Raw genomic sequence first — 17,480 nt, 5'->3', positions numbered from 1 at the left:
TTTTTTTTAATTCATTTCCAGGTTAAAGTTTGCACTTGTATGCAAACGTTTAACTTATAAATCTGCATGAAAATTTAATTCAGAGCTCTAAATGTTTCATGTACTTATCCCAACATAAAGTGTTGTGTATTTTTGCGTGACTGCACCAGCCTGCCATGCCATGACTTGAGATAAGCTTTATAACCTTTTCCCCATATTTATTTATTCTGAAGTTATTACATATTTAATTGATGTTTCCTTTGGGTTTTTCCTTTCTCCTTTTTAACCACTCCTAGAAATTATCCCTTTCTTTCTGTGCAGTGCTTTAGTCTAACATGTTTGCTTTAAGTGCTGTATAAATGAAGAAGTTTGGACTAAACACCCCAGACAAAGGTTGGGACACACCTTAGCATTTCAATGGCTTTTCCTTATTTCTATTACTTTCTAGATCATATATACAGAGAGCAGAACTAAAAATAACAAAATATCTTTTATACTTTAGTTTTTTGTTAAGACCCCCCTCTGGTTTGGTTGTTGCTTGCTAATTCTCTCAATGAGAATTAATGAGAGGAATGTCTTTATGTTAATATTTACCTCATTAAGCATTAATGAGGTAAACCTCAAAAGCTTTTTAAACAGTTTTGAAGAAGTTAGATGAGTTGGAATAAAAAACAAAAAAAATCACTGAATAAGGAAGGTGTGTCAAATAGCTACATAGAAACTGTAAATATATTCTTTGTTGGAAATCATGACCCTTAAAAATGACTCAGCTCAACAGACAAAGTCTAGAAGAAAGAATTTATCACAGCGGCTCGTTATCCAAGCTCTAAGTGTCTCTTCTCATCATTCAGCCCAGAGTCCGCCGTCAGCAGAGCTCCGTCTTTGGACGACACATCGTGACGGAGAGGTCAAACTGAGGGTCGGAGACTCTGGTGTGGCTGCTGAGGAACCTCTGACTGTCAACCAGATGTTTGCCGCAGCTGCGGAACGTTTTGGTGATTTCACGGCTTTGGGTTGGAAGGAGGGTGAGCAACAGAAAACCCTCACCTACAAAGAGTACTACCAGGCTTGTCGCACCGCTGCAAAGGGTTTCTTAAAGGTTGGTTTCCTTCTTTTATGCTGATCAGATCAGAACTTGCCTTCTTCTTTTAGTTGGAATTTCTTTGGATGGATCTCCTGACTCGATATCCGTTAATTCATCTGTAAAACCAAAACTTTTGACCTTGTTGGAAATATATTGTCCTGTATGTTTAGGCAAGTCCAGATGTTTCAGGATTAGGCAAAGCAAACGCTGCGTTAGTTAGAAAAAAAACACCAGATGAGGCAAAAAAATCTAAACCTTGCATCCTTTACAAGATCCTGGTAAAGGATTGTCAGGATGCTCAGAATTTAGTGCAAGCTCCGCCCACAAACCCTCCGCACCTCTAACCTTCCGCTGCTACCATTCTACCATCAGTCGCTCTTTGCTTAATATTTTACTCATCGTAATGAAAGAGCCTAATAATTTAAACAGCTCTCATGTACGTAGGTGTAACTCTACCTTGATATAGACTCAACAGACTAGACTCTTCATAGATCACATGGTGCTGCTGTGATGATCAGCTGATCTAATATAAGCTAGAGACGGTCTGCAAATATTCTAGGAATTTGCTGTGAATTCAGTGGAATTCATACCTTAGAAAAAAAGAACAATCTTAGGATTTTAAGTCTTGAAACGGCCTTAAAAACCTTTCTGTGAAAAAAAGCTATGGTGCTTTTTCTGTATGGAATTACAAGAATGTCTATCAACTATTAAAAAAAAGGAAATGCTTGACTTATTTAATGTTATTTAGCTGATAAGGAATCCAGTCAGCCAGCCGACGTGTGCATTTATGTTTAATCTTTCTTTTGTTTTTGTGTTGTCGGTATAAAAAAGTAAAATGCACTGTATAGTATTTGTTTCCTTAACATATTTTGTCATTTAGTTTTAACCTTTTTTTTTTGGTGAAGAAGTTATTAGCGTTTGTTTTTATTTAGTCATGTTTAAGCCTTAACATCTGGACAGGAATTCATGAAATGAAAGTTTTGGATTGGCCTAGTCAAAGTCTAGCAGTCCTGATTGTTCTGGGGCGGTTGCTTCCTCCTGGATTGGTCGTCATTGAGTTGTTTGGGTTATGCTGATTGGCGGCCAATTCTCAGAAGGCTGATCCATGTTCCAGCTCTACCTGTGCTGGGACTGATAGAGATGAAGAGCTCTGCTTTTTCTGTTTCTGTGTTATTAAGAACAGGATCAGGGACCTTCCAGCCTACTTCGTGTTGAAAGTCAGGTTCTGTTTAAGTAAGGCTGTAGGTCTACAATAAAATAAGCCAAAGGGTGTTCTCCCTTTTACTTCATTAAATAAAAGCTTTATTTAACAGCTTTCGGAATTTAACCAGGTTATCTTGAAATTATAAAATGTGTTTGGTGATCTGAAACATTGAGAAACACTAGACAAAAAAGCAAACAAAAAAGAAAAGGAAGCAAATATTTAAATCCTAACATACAGGTTTAATATCTGGTGGCCGTCCCTTATTAAAGAAAACAAACATTGATTTAGATGATTATGTTTTTATAGAATGTGGTACAACCATGATTGAGATGCACATGAACAGGGTTCATAGCTTTTTACTTCCTTCTTCTCCTTTTGAGGCATAACTTTGAATTCTCATTATAATATTGTTTTCTTTTTTGTATTATTCATGAAGATTATCATAACACTAGGATGTCCGATTCGGTATTAATGTCAGATATGGGGTCCGATGTTAGACAAAAACTAATATCGGATTTTATCGGCCGACAACTAAAATCTCCGATATTTTCTGATAGAAAAACTCTTCTGCTAAGAGTTCCTGTAAGTCATTTGTTAAATTTACAGGCATCTGTTGTTGACTTTTGTTCCCTGCTTTAGTAATATTACTTACTTATTATTAAGTGTTTTCTTACATTCTACAGTATAAAGTAAACAATAAAAGCCGGTGCATTTCCTGCTAATATCTTATCGACTCAATGTTGGTTTTGGCCAATTCTCATGTGTGCAATACTGCATTGTATCAGAAATAAAAACATTGCAAGGGGACTTCCCTATATAACGGGTTTGATCATTAACGGAGGGAATTTGGTTCCATTATTGTTGCTAGCAAATAAAACCATATAAAAAAAGGACATTTGAACAAAAAAAAAAGCAATCCAGATATAAAACTTAAAAAGGTAGCCTTACTGTTTTCTCAGATTTATTTTGTCCAATTAGTTTTTGTTTAAATTTCTTTTTCTTTTTTCTATTATGTGTTTTTAAGACTTCATTTTAAATTTTCAAATTTATGTTCAAATTTTTTTTTGCAGAATTTCTATTTTAAAATGTTCTCTTTTTGGATTTTTTTTTTTTTTTCGTTTTTACAAATGACATTGTCTTCACTTCTGGGGACGGGCTTCTCCCTGGAGTTAGGAGCGAAAACGTTTCTGTTGGGCAGCTTTTGCATTGGCAGAAACATTTTTATCAGTCTGAGTGTTTTCCAAATTTCAATTAATAAAACATGTTATTTTTCTGCAGCAATAATGGAACAAAATTCACTCCATACACTTGTGGATAATTAGTTTGAACAAAAAAAAAAAGAATTGCACATTTAAAAACAGGACGTTTAATGAATTTTCCTCGCTGATATTATTCCCCAGATTGTTAAGATGTTTTAACTGGGGGCTCTTTTTATTTATGGCTCTGTTTGTGGTTTCTCTGCAGCTTGGTTTGAAGCGCTTCCACGGAGTGGGAATTCTGGGCTTCAACTCTGCAGAGTGGTTCATCGCCGACATTGGAGCCATTTTGGCAGGGTGAGTTCCCATTTCTCTAGTTCAGTGTCCATTTTTTTAAAAACAAAACAAATATTTTATCTCTAATCTGCATCAGTTTATTGACGTTGCTTATCGTGACTTAGTGAGATAGAATGTGCCACAGCTCGACCTCGGCCAGCAGGTCACATCTTAGCCTTGAGACATTTAACATAAACAAGCTAAAAAACATTTCTGTTGACATATTAAGCTTCTTTTTTTTTTTTTGCAATATTTGCTAAGTTTACTAAAGTTCACATCTGACATTGGACGTGATGTATTGTTTCTGCTTTTAAGGACCCTTTTTTGTATTTGCTTCCTCAGGAGGGAAACAGAGCACAGATGATTTGATCAGAACTGCAGATAATCACTTCTGCTCACATTTAACTATGCTGAGATGCTGAGAACTAAGAGCAGCCTAAAGCAGGACCTTCAGCAGAATAAAAACTGAACAGACCAATTGGTCAAAGCTGCAGCTGCTGCAGCTCACAGAGCCTCAACCTGTTGTGTAGAAATATGTACTTTTCTTGCCTCTAGTTTTTTTTTTTTTTGTTTATTTACCATGGCTGCATTAAAAGAGAAGCTAGCCTCAGAAAGGACAGGTTCCCCATTGTTCTCCTGTGTGCAAAGATAAACGCTCATGTCTTGCAGTTTAAGTATGGCTTTATGGCACGTACCGTGGTGGTATGTGGGTTTGCCTTCCACTCCCACGCCTCCTGTCACTGCAGACCAATCATAGAAAGAATGTGACCTAACCAGCTGCAGCGAGTCAAATCTCAGTTGCACTTCAGTATCTCAGTAGGAGCATCAGTTTAAGAAACCTTAGAAGACAAGATTAGTTGTTCCTTTATCTGGTTTTATGTAGATGCCAACTAACAAGGTCTTAATTTTCACTCGCCTTGGAATGGAGACAGTGAAATCTGACTTGGTTTATTTATTTTCATTTCATGCAATGTCGGCCCTTTCACACCAGAATTTATGCATTTGGTTCTCCATAGGTTTACAGATGCCTTTTTTTTTTAAATCCTGGCTCATGTCTATGAGCCCCATCCACACCATAAAGTAGCTCCCCAGCTTTCTGCTAACTCCTGGATTATTTTCCATGCATAAAAAACTTAAACTTTGTGACTTTACCATAAAAACACAACTTCCCTGTATCTTACTAGGAGATTTTTTAAAACATGCTAACAAAAAGAAGCCTGTGAACAATTCTATGTTTTGATTTTAACCATTTCTTTACCCCCTGTCCTCATTTTAAAGAAAATCATCACCTTTAACCTTCTCCTCCTCTCTTGCAGCGGGTTTGCTGTGGGGATCTACACCACCAATTCCCCTGAGGCGTGCCAATACGTAGCAGAAAACTCCGAAGCTAACATTATCGTGGTGGAGAACCACAAACAGCTGCAGAAAATCCTTCAGGTGAGAGAAGAATCACCATATAAACCACTGGTCTGATTGGTTTTAAATTCCAGGAACGTAAAACCTGCAACACAGGATCAAATAAACAGCTTTAACAAGTTCTGATCAGTATTTCTGTTTTGTTTATCTTCTGTTTCCTCATTCCACTGCTGTCATTATTGTTGTTTTATTTCAGTTTATAGCTTTAATGTCATTCATTAGTTTACTCTTTTATTTTGAACATTATTACACTAACAAAACCAAGAGTTTCAACATGAAGTAGTTTTGCATTTTATGTCTTAATTTAAGTAAAAATATATAAAGCAAATAAAATGTGTTGTTTGGGGAAATGTATGACCGGTTTTGAATTAACAATATATATTTTTACCATAAATACAAAGAAACTTTGGTGGATTTTTTACTCATAAACAGCTATTTTCATCAGGAAGAACATCTCAGTCAGGAAGTTATTGGCACTATGCAACACGTTTTATGTTTCGTGTTTTCTGCATCCGGAGTTTATTTTTATTTTTGCAAGCAAAGAACATTGCAAGAAAATTGACAACATGCAACCTAGAAATGAAGCTTTAAAAAGCTTCTTCATAGAAAAGGGAGCGTTTATTAGACTTAGACTTCTTTATTTGTCATTTTGTATGCACAGGGTGCATACAGAACGAAATTGCGTTACATACAGCTTATGAACGTTGCATTGATATTTCAAATGGCACAAGTTATAGAAAAATACAAAAAGTGCAGCAGTGGTCAAAGTGTGAACAGTGCAGAGGATAAGAGACAGTGTGCAAGTTGCAGTGGTTCAGTGCAAAATGGCATTTGTGCAAAAAATGCGTTATTGAAAAATACAATGAGATGAACAATTTAAAGGGCTAAAAGTTAAAAGTTCAGCAGCATTTTGATGCCCGATAATGTGCAATAGGTGCAGAGTTCGGATTGTGGATCAAAGGTTCAACAGTCTGATGGCAGTGGGGAAGAAGCTGTTTCACAACCTGGTGGATCTGCAGCGGATGCTGCGGAACCTCTTTCCAGAGGGCAGCAGGGAGAACAGTCCATGGTGGGGGTGTGAGGGGTCTTTGATGATATTACGGGCTCGGGACACGCAGTGCTGTGATGAAATGTCCAATATATTGGGTTTGGAGGGAAGAGAATGGGATCTATAAAATTAAATTTGAAAAAAAGGCAATTGGCAAATTTCAAGCTGAAAAAGAAAAATTTGAAGAAAATAAAATTGAAAAAAAAAGTAAAACTTGTATTTTTTATTTTTTAAAAGGTGAAATATGGAAAGAAAGAAGATATTGACAATAAAAGAAAAAACATATTTTGATTATAGGTTTTCAAACTTTTGGTTTTTGTTTGCATTTCTTTCAATTTTCCTTTTACAAAAGATGTTCTTTGCTTCCCACACAAATGTAATAAAATTACTCCATATGCATCTTATACAAGAAAACATGGAATATAAAAATTTAGCATCGTTCCACTAAATTCTTGAATGAGCAGAACTTGTCATATAAAATAGCTTTTTTAAATGAGTAAGTGTTTTACTCAGTCATGTTATTGTCTGCAGATTAAAGACAGGCTGCCTCACCTGAAAGCCATTATCCAATACAAAGATGCAGTGAAAGAGAAGAGAGAGAATCTGTACTCGGTAAGCAGACTGTTTGATCCAGATTGCTCAGAGGTATGTAGGGAGGCCCAACTGATCGGTTTATCTCGTTTCCAGTGGGAAGAATTCATGGAGATCGGTCGCAAAGAACCGGACGGACCTCTGGATGCCATCATCTCCAGCCAGAAGCCCAATCAGTGCTGCACGCTCATCTACACCTCAGGGACCACGGGCCAGCCAAAGGGGGTCATGCTGAGTCACGACAACGTGAGTCCGGAGTTCCCATGATGTCACTGCGTGTTGAAGGGTTTTTGGGTCGGATGTTCGCAGCTCTTTGGGGAATGGAAGCAGATGGACAGATGAAAAGGTTTCTGGATTTTTTGCTGGAGCGTTTCAGTGTTTGATTCAATTCAAACATCTGGACACTAAAGGCGGATTTATACTCACTAACCAGATCGTCTGTGTGTGTCGCTGTTAACGCAGATATGCCCCCGCCCCTTCCGCAGACAGGAATCCTCTGACTTATATAGCGCTTTTTCAAGTCAGGAGACTTGACCAAAGCGCTTTACACTACACTCAGTCATTCACCCATTCATGCACACACTGATGGTGGCAAGCTACATTGTAGCCACAGCTGCCCTGGGGCTCACTGACAGAAGCGGGGCTGCCGTACACTGGCGACCACCATCAGTAGACAATGCAGGTAAAGTGTCTTGCCCAAGGACACAACGACACTGAAAGTCAGAGGGCTTGAACCGTCAATCCTTCGATTTCAGGGCAAACTCCTACATCCGACGCCACTGTTGATAGAAGAGCGAGATGCGTTAGAACGCTGGGACCCTTTTTCCTACTGGATCCCTGCTGTTTTTCGCCCTCCTGTCCCTCTGTTGTCGCACAAACTGGTCCTCCCCGCCTCGGCCGTATCTGTGGCAGCAGTGTGTCGCTCACCCTTAACAGTTTCACCCTGCTAGTTTAAACAAAAGGCATCACTGTGCTGCATGCTAAGGTGACAGATCAATGCAAAACAACAAACAGGAAGCGTTTGTATGCAGCCAACGTAAAACCCAGTTTAACCAGTTTGTACTTTACTTAGCCTAAATTCAGTCTCAGAGGATTGTTAGAGAACATTAGTGAACAAACGGCTCAACGGAAAGGGCAGGGAGGAATCAGCTATAGAGGAGCAGCGCACTGTCAATGGAACAGCTTTTTGTCCTGTATAGAAGAGGAGCAGATGAAAAGAGAACAAATCAAGCTTTTTGCCCTACATGTAAAACACTGGAGGAAAACAATGAGCCAGCATCTCTCAGGTGAAACATGGCGGTGGGAGGATTATTCTGCGTTCAGCAGAGTTTGGGGAGAGGATGTAGGAACTGAATGCTGGGTAATCTTGGAACAAAATGCATTAAAGATCAGAAAAGGTTGAGACTGGGACAAAGGTTCGCCTTCCAACAGCACAGCCAACCCTAAACACACAGCATAGCCTCAGCTGGAGGAGTTACATCATCACATTTAGGATCTTTTACAAAAGGAAAAGGCAATAAAACTCTGTGGTTGTGTGAAGCCCAGATAGATGTATGGGAAATCCAATTAAAGAAAGATTGAAGGATTACAAACACTTTAATACAATATGTTTCTGTTATGATAATAAATAAGCATGAAAACATACATCATAAAACATCCTTCATGGCTAAACTCTGTATAATTCAGTTAATATTTAAAATCCGAATAATAATTCAAACTAAAACAGAGAAGATCCTGGACAACAAAGGATTGTTTTTCCTCTTTCCTCCACTGCTGATCATCTCTGAACGCCTCAGGTTGATCTTGTGATGCTTTTAAGACCCTCAGGCTGGAGAAGAAAAAAAAAAAATGCAGCTGATTTTGTTTTACAACCATAACAGAGTGCTGCACCTCAGCAAGGCGTGTTTTATGGGGAAAGAAACGCATTATGCTTTACTCAGCAGATCAAGTGAACCTTTATCTGATCACAGCGAAACGACGGATCCTCTCTGGCTTTACGTGATCGCTTCAAATCCTGCGACAAATTTAATAATTTACTATAAAAAGATCTCAAACTGTTAAGCTGATATTTGGGGTTATAGTGAAAAGGAACCAGTGTGAACTTTTACATCACTGGGATGTTTTATAAGCCTGGTTAGATTATTCATTAAAGGGTCAGTTTGTTTTTCCAGCTACAGAGTTATTAGAGATGCTCCAGATTTGCTCAAGTTACAAACACTGAATTATATTTAAAGCAAGATGTAAATGTTTGCCAGAAAAAATACAACAGTTTCTCCATTTAGAAAATAAGTGGAGGATAAGAAAAAAAAATGAAACCAATTTCTTGGTCCAACGCTTCAGTTTTTGGGATAAAACTGAGGAATTCAATTCATGAAGACCTCAAACGTGTTTAAATCATGTAAAAACAAAGTATTTTTATTTAATATTAATATGAAGAGGCTCATGTTAGGTTTTCCTTATGTCAATTATTTTATTATTCTATGTTTTATACATATTGATAGTTTCCTTAAAAATGTTTACTGATTTAATCAAACGAATGCATTATGATTTAGCTTTATTTTGTCTGTAAGCTTCTTGGCAAAGGATATTTAGTTTTTTCCTCTCCCTTTTGCTTAGGGGAAATGTTTGGCAGAAAGAAAATGTAATTTTTGGTGATTTTATGCCTGAATTAAGTCTGAATCTTAATCACCTCCCAGCTGTTCTTTTGTACTGATTTAAATGTTCTATACCCTCAGTTTAAAATATGTGTGTCTGTGTGTTCAGATAACTTGGACCGCTCTATCAACGGGCAAACACGTCCACCTGAAGGACGCCACCCAGTCCCAGGAGGTGGTGGTCAGCTACCTGCCGCTGAGTCACATCGCGGCGCAGATGGTCGACATCTGGGTCATCATGAGGGTCGGAGGGGCGACCTACTTCGCTCAGCCAGACGCCCTGAAGGTGAGCAGCTGACAACAGTCTGACCTAATCTCAGACTGAACTGTTAACATTAGCTGTTTGCTAAACGTTTGAATAGGTAGAAAGAGTTAAGTGTAACTACGGCAACTCCTTAAGGCATTTTTTTCCCAGCTTTAAAGATGGCGTGTAGAATGCATCTTCTGGTTATTTAACTATTTATGGATTAGGTGTAAAAACAATGCACTTAAAGCCAAACAATTAGAGATTCTTATAATATAAAAACAAACACTAAATATGTTTTTCTACAGAGTAAAGCTCTACATTTTATATCTCTCAATCCAGTTCAAACACTGAATTAATAAACAACGCTTGACCCTCCATGGCTTATTGGTCCCAATGTGCTTCACTTCTTCATGTTTTGGTCTCACCGGTGAGGCAGTTTTAGAACAGATAAACTCCTGTTTATCAAACGGACGTTTATGATGTCCCTCATGTTCCGTGCACTTTGACTGTTACAGGTGTGTTGATTTACTTCAACGTTTATCTCACAGGTCATAAAGTTCTGAGGATTTACTGCGCTGCAGGAAAGAAAAAAGCAGATTTATCATCCTGCAAAGTTGATCTCAAAGAAATGAAAATAATATATCACATTTTTTCGTGTTTGAGAACAAAAACATTTAGAAAAAAGGAGGATGGTGTCAGTTTGCTGCAACCAATCCTTTAAAATTAATTTCCACTTCAGCTGCTTCCTAACAAGGATTGTTTTTATTCTGCAGCCATTTCCATCTTATCTATCACCTCAATGTGTTCATATAACTATTAAAGCATGGCATGTTGTTAAGAGTAGATTATCTACAGGACACGGACGCCCTTAAGGCTATGTGACCGTTACACAAACAGAAAAGGCCCTTTTTATTGGATTTTCCTCATGAATTTAGTTTATTTGAAGGCTTTTTCAGCGAAGGTTTGATAATCGGGTAAAATGTTTCTTTTTGAATGCATTTTCTCAGGGGACTCTGGTGAACACTTTGAAAGAAGTGCGTCCCACTGCCTTCATGGGCGTCCCGCGGGTTTGGGAAAAGATGCAGGAGAGGATGAAATCAGTCGGAGCCAAATCTTCAGCCGTGCGGCGGAAAGTGGCCGCCTGGGCCAAAGATGTCGGTCTGCAGACCAATCTGACCAAGATGAACCAGTAAGGCTGCTCTGAAGAACTTCCTGCTTGTTTAATCTAATGGACAGAACCGCAATATATATATACCTACTGATATTATTATTTTTTTAATGTTCCTTCCTTGTTTTCTCCCATAAAGAAACGCAGCAGCCGGCCGTGCACCGTTCAGCTATCAGGTGGCCAAAAAGCTTGTGTTTAAGAAAGTTCGTAAGGCTCTCGGTCTGGACCGCTGCACCAAATGCTACACCGGCGCCGCGCCGATCACCAAAGACACGCTGGAGTTCTTCCTCAGCCTGGATATCCCTCTGTACGAGCTGTACGGCATGAGCGAGAGCACCGGACCCCACACCATCTCCAAACCCGAGGCCTTCAAACTCACCAGGTACAGCTTCTCTGAATTCACTCTGACAACATCCAGGAAGGCCTTTAAACCTGTCAGTCAGAGGCAACATGGAGCATTTATTACATCAGCACAAGCAGAGAAAGAACAAAGAAGAGAATATTTGTTTAAAAAGTAAAGAATCTAAAGATGCACAGATCTGAAAATAATATCAGTATCAGTCTTGATCATTGAAGATAATTCTGGATCCAGTATTGGTAAAAATGGACCTGATCCATTAGGAGAAAGATTCGATCTATTCAGTCTATTTCTGTGATAAATTTAAATTAGGTTAAAAATCTCTTCATCATAAAAGTTTTCTTCTTTTGGGGTATATGTCTTTGATTTAGGGGATACCTGCTGGTTAAACTCCTCCCATAGAATGTTTCCCTGTTCTTGTTTGCTGGTTAGCCAATGCTAACAGTCAACTTGAATTTCCAGAGGGAAATCAGAAACCTCTGCCTCTTATCTGAGTCACTATGCTTCCTTATATCAGCTCCAATGCTCAAATGTTTGGCCAATGTTCCTTTCAATTTCTTTTTTTTTTTTTTTGGCTTGAATCTAAGAAATGTCAGAGTGGGAGGAAGCTTTTTCTCCACTCCGTCAGAGAGCTCCACTCAGTTAACTTTAACCTACCATTCCTATTGGTGCAGCATGTCGACCTCTGCATTGTAACGTGTGTCCCGCATGCGCAGTAGAGGATGCAATGACGTAACAAGTTATGCGCGCGCTGTGCGTTTATGGAAATAAACATCGTTGGTAGAGCTGGAGCACAGCTCTCCACCGTTCATTTCCTTTCCTACCAGAGAGTCCGCGCATCAACAACGCAATCTCTGCTCTCATAATTATTGTCCATCATGGTTGTTGTTTTTCTTCCTGGCTATGGAAAAAAATCTGATCTCTGTTGTTCAGACTGTCACGAAAAGATCAGATCCAGGTCACATATGGGCAAAAAACAGAATCTGCTGCAGTGCGAACGTAGCCCATGACAGCCTCTCAATAAAACCAACAGACAGGATGGTAACATTAAAGCAAACAGAGCTCTGGTATCGGAAAATGTTGGGATCAGCAGATATCGGATCAGATGTGGGAAAAAATGCGGATCAGTTCATCCCACATCTGAATAAAGTTGAAGTCTGAATGCTGTTTGCATTTGAATAAATAGGGCATCAGATTGTAAAAGATGGTGGTAATGCATCTGATTCACTCAGAGATAATGAAGAGAAAAATGTTGATAAACTACATTAATCTGCTTAAGAAGAAATCAGAAGTCTTCCTTAAACACTAAACCTTTGTTTTGAGATAAGGTCAGAAACACCTTAAAAGATAACTAGAATATATTCAGAATATTTTGTTATTATTCATTAACAGATTTAATAAACCTGAAAATCCCAAACTTAGCTAAAATATTAAATTCCATAATATTCTGGCAACTCATTAAAGGTATTATGGAGGATTTTCGCGAATTTTTGAAAACACCTACCCTCTCCACTTTCAATAAAAAAATGCACATGCACAACCCTGTACTCTCTGCCAAAAGGGAACGCCAATCAAACAAGTAAACGAGCACTGGAAAAACGATCTAGAAATAAGTAAAGATTACTTACATTAAGTTAATTTACTGTTAATTTGAGTAGTTAAATGAGATATTTTGCCAATGGAATTAATATTTTTACTTTTAAAATAAGATAATTATTGTAATTAAATGTGATTTCTCTTGTTCCTTTGGCAAAATGTCTCTTTTACCTCCTCAAACCATGAATAAATGCACTTATTTTAAGAATGAAATGACATATCTAGATTTTTTTTCCAGTGAGAGTGTGCACGAGCCCATTTCTCCTCGTGCACGCTCCGTTTAAAAGTTGCTCTTTGCATCACTCATACAAGCTTACTTTCTAATAATAATTAATATTATAGTTAAACTTTATTGATCTCACACTAGGGTTGTCAAAAGTATCGATACTCAAAAAAGTATCGATACCAAAATGTTGTATCCGGATACAATACTCATTTTTAAAAGTATCGAGACAGTGCTACCACCAGTGGCACCTAAGCAGTCATTCATTTAAAGTGCAGAATAGAGGACAATGCACTGTCAGAACACTGTGTGATTGAATAATTCTACGCACTTTTCAGTTTCAGACTTTTTCTGTAACAGGTGCAGCTGCTGAGAATTATTTTTGTTTCTTAACCGGTTTGGCTAGTGTCATTGTTATGTGTGCAAAGCATAGCCAAGTAAGGAACACTTTATTTTAATTTCATATGTTTTTTTTATCAAGCTTGCTTAATATTGTGCACAGCATACAACCTCAAAATATTGTTCTTATTGTTTATTGTATTTATTTATTGTATTTTATTTATTAATGAAAATATTTCTGTAGAATTTTGGAGTCTTTGTTTTTATTCTTGTGGTATCGAAAATGGTATCGAGTATCGAATATTTTCCTTAGTATCGGTATCGAGTTGAAAAGTTTAGTATCGTGACAACCCTATCTCACACTGGAGAAATTTACCTCTGCATTTTACTCATCCCCTTGTGGATCAGTGGGCCGCCATTGTGTGGCGCCTAGGGAGCAGTGTGGGGTTAAGGGTCTTGCTCAGGGACCCAGAGTGGAGCGTCAGGTTCTTGCAATCTTCTCAGAGCACAAGCACAATGCTCTAAGCACTAGGCCAACACTCCGCCCAAAAGAAGATCAGCAGTTTTTCCACTATGTAAGACTTTCCACCAGTAAGTGAAAATGGGGACGTAGGACGGCCTTAAGTAAACACATCACCAGAATGATTGACAATTAGGAGGACCACTTATTGAGATGATCCACCTGAGAAAAGAACATCCTCCACTATACCTTTAATTATATTAAAAACATTCAAATAATGAATATTGTGGAACTAAAAGTTTTGTATCTTCATATATATTGATTACATTCAGTGATTACATTCAGTGTATAAACTAAAGGGTAATCAGCTGTAATATGCTAAGGCGAAGCTCCGTGGTGTGGACCTTCTCATTGTTTCTACCAGTGTTGTGCCGATGCCATTTTTTGGCCCTGATACCGATACTCGATAACTGGCTATGCAGTATCGGCCCATTAGCTTTGCTCTCGCTAACTAACTTCCAGCTGTTTCTGCATCTTGATCAGAGATGTTCAGAGTCGAGGTTCTACTGATTTACTGCCTGGAAATAGCCTTTAGTCTTTTTTTGTCGTTTTCAAATTAAGAGCATGTTAAAGACTCTGCTTACAATGTTGCTTTTTGTGCTCCTGCAGCTGTGGTATAGAGATCCCTGGGTGTAAAACTAAGCTGCACAACCCTGATGAGGAGGGAAACGGGGAGATCTGCTTCTGGGGCCGACACGTCTTCATGGGTTACCTCAACGCCGTCGACAAGACTCAGGAGGCCATTGATGAAGACGGCTGGCTGCACTCGGGTGACCTGGGCAAACACGACGACAGCGGATTCCTCTTCATCACCGGCAGAATCAAAGGTACTCCTCAGATTGTCCGGGGACGTTCATCCCTCCTACCTCCAAACGACCAGACTTTTCATTGCGTTGTTTTCTGCAGAGCTGATCATCACAGCAGGAGGGGAAAACATCCCTCCGGTTCCCATCGAGGACGCAGTAAAGGAAGCAGTGCCGCTGATAAGCAACGCCATGCTGATCGGAGACAAGAGGAAGTTCCTCTCCATGCTGCTCACTGTCAAGGTGAGAACAGAGGCATTTAGCCGCCTTCTACAGCAGCCAGTTAAACTGCAATCAGATGGAGTGTCAGAAACTAATCTATTTAAAGCTCAACACCGCCATCTGGTGATCCCTGAGAAAACTACATCTTTACATCTTATTTTAATAGACAATAAAAAAAGGCCTTAATATGGGAATAAGTTGATCAAAATAAACATAAAAACCAAAAGTAGGTAAAAAAATTTCACAGCTCATAATGACATAGGCATAAAATTCCATTTAAACCCAAGGTTATTGCTATACCTGCTGGTTTTGCTTTTTTGACTTTAGTCAGAGGTTGTATGAAGCGAGGTAAAGATTAGGGTGATGGTGAGGAGGCCCTCTAACATAAAGAACAAATAGACAATAATAAGAGATCATAAGTAAATTCTGGGTAACAATTAAAGGGTTTATTTATGCTGCAAATAAAGTAAAACTTTTCTGTTGGTTGTTGGTAAAGTTTTGTTTTTTCAAACATTTTTTAATAAAATGTAAATGAAAGTAGCATTTTTTTGTTGTTTTAAAAAAAAAATGGAAATAAAAAAATTCTCTTTATTTATTGTAAATAATCCTGGATATAAATAATAATAAAAGGTTGTACAGTTAAAGCTGATTTTCTCGTCCCGCAGTGCCAAGTGAACCCAGAGACGGGCGACCCACAGGATGAGCTGACGCCAGAGGCCGTGGAGCTCTGCAGGAGGCTGGGCAGCAACGCCACGCGCGTCTCTGAGGTCGCGGGCGGTCGGGACCGCGCCGTCCACGCCGCCATCCAGGAGGGGATCAACAGAGTCAACGAGAAGGCGACGTCCAACGCCCAGCGCATTCAGAAGTGGGTCATTCTGGACCGGGACTTCTCTGTCGGCGGAGGCGAGCTGGGTCAGTGTACCATCAATAAATAGAACCACAGACGTTCTAAATAAAGAGAGTCTTCATATAACTGATGAGCTTTTCCAACCAAACCAGTCCTAGCGTCAGTTCTAGTAACGCTCATAACTCTAATCTGCTTTTGTCCAACAGGTCCCACCATGAAGCTGAAGAGGCCCGTAGTGCTGAAGATGTACAAAGATCAGATTGAAAACTTTTACAAAGAGACGGCGCCTCCAGCGAGCCAGGACAACCAGCTGCCTCCCAAATAGACGCAGCTTTCCCAGCAGCGACCGTCAGACGGCTCCACGTCACCCCCTGCCTCATCAGTCCATCTCCTCTTTGTTCCTTTTTCTGCCTCAGGCCGGTATATGTCGGGTCTTGTACAAAGAAAAGCAGATAGCTTTAAAGTTTAAAATATAAATGCAGCTATTTGTTTGGATCCGATGGCTGACGGATGGGGTTGAGCCGTTTATGGGGGAAATCGCACTGAAAAACTTGAGCTAAAGACACAGAATCCAAACACAGCAGTTAAGAGGATGTTTTTTTTGTTTATTTTGTTTTTTAAATGGACTGACTTGATTTATTTATTCTTTAGTTTGCCAAAGTTGACGTTCTCACCAAAAACAAATGAAGAAAATTGTTTTATTTGCAGAAAATGTAACGTTTGAACTCAAAGCTGTCTCCAAACATGAAGCCATATCTGTCGCTTTTATTTTTTTGTACCTGTAAATCTCCTGTGTTGATTCCTTGATGTTTGTAAGTATTGTCAATAGGTTTGCTCTCCTTCTTCTCTCTTGGTCGAATCGACTCGTTTTAACCTGAAATGTACATTTGTCAGAATATGTCAGATTATTACATCAGCGAAAATCACCTATTTTTTGGCCTTCTTAAAGATTTTTTTTGAATTTTATGAAATATAAGGCGTATTGCACTCAGTACAGCGGATGTTTACATGCGGATGTTGTAAATAATGACATACGGTGGAAGAGGAAGCGATAACTTTGTGGCTCTGGTTCTCTTAAAGCAGCTAAAGTTAACTGTAAATAACTTATTTAAACAGCTAAGTAAAGGAAATGATGGTGATTCAGTGTGTGTGTGTGTGTGTGTGGGGGGGGGGGGGTTAGGTGGCTTTAAATAAAGAAAACATGCAGCTCTAAGTAAAGCTGTGGTTTATCTGTGAAACATCAGAAAACTTGTTCCTGTTATCAGAGCGAGAAGTAAAGCAGGCAGAGACTGAATTCACTTGAACCTGAGCTGCTGTTTGATAAGAGCCTGATTCATGCAGCAGAGATAAAGTGAAGATGGCCTGTTTGTCCTGACAGAAATGTGAAGATTCCTTTAATCTGTTCTGGAATAAATCCTCATTCAAATCTTGTGTGCAGATTATTTTCTGTGACTTTTACTTGTTTTTCTGGAGAATTGAAACCAACCATCACACTTTGACACCAACAATGGGGAATTAGTTCAAGCTGAACTGCTTGGTTAAAAATATTTGTTGGTAGAACAAAGTGACCTTAAACATCTTTTAAAAAAAACATGACAGTGAGACTTTAAAATTTGAAATGCTTTGTTGGGTTTTTCTGACTGACGCCA

General features: G+C 38.8%; 1 protein-coding gene across 2 annotated transcripts in view; it reads left to right on the top strand.

Moving 5' to 3' along the window:
• acsbg2 (acyl-CoA synthetase bubblegum family member 2) overlaps nt 1-17,261 on the top strand; it is a 31,925-nt gene extending 14,664 nt beyond the window's left edge. For both annotated transcript variants that reach the window (XM_038282381.1, XM_038282380.1), the window contains exons 4-15: nt 831-1,078; nt 3,732-3,820; nt 5,116-5,236; nt 6,795-6,875; nt 6,951-7,100; nt 9,618-9,794; nt 10,763-10,944; nt 11,063-11,305; nt 14,569-14,786; nt 14,866-15,005; nt 15,650-15,896; nt 16,038-17,261. In XM_038282381.1, coding sequence (XP_038138309.1) covers nt 831-1,078; nt 3,732-3,820; nt 5,116-5,236; nt 6,795-6,875; nt 6,951-7,100; nt 9,618-9,794; nt 10,763-10,944; nt 11,063-11,305; nt 14,569-14,786; nt 14,866-15,005; nt 15,650-15,896; nt 16,038-16,156 — 2,015 coding nt within the window. In that variant the 3' untranslated portion in view covers nt 16,157-17,261. The remainder of the gene's footprint in view (nt 1-830; nt 1,079-3,731; nt 3,821-5,115; nt 5,237-6,794; nt 6,876-6,950; nt 7,101-9,617; nt 9,795-10,762; nt 10,945-11,062; nt 11,306-14,568; nt 14,787-14,865; nt 15,006-15,649; nt 15,897-16,037) is intronic.
• The last annotated feature ends 219 nt before the right edge of the window (nt 17,262-17,480 follow it).

Source organism: Cyprinodon tularosa, unplaced genomic scaffold (genome assembly GCF_016077235.1).
Source record: "Cyprinodon tularosa strain WSP-4 unplaced genomic scaffold, ASM1607723v1 ctg182, whole genome shotgun sequence".
Classification (NCBI taxonomy): Eukaryota; Metazoa; Chordata; class Actinopteri; order Cyprinodontiformes; family Cyprinodontidae; genus Cyprinodon; species Cyprinodon tularosa.
Note: the sequence above shows the minus strand (reverse complement) of the source record. Positions and strands in the feature narration are given on the sequence as shown.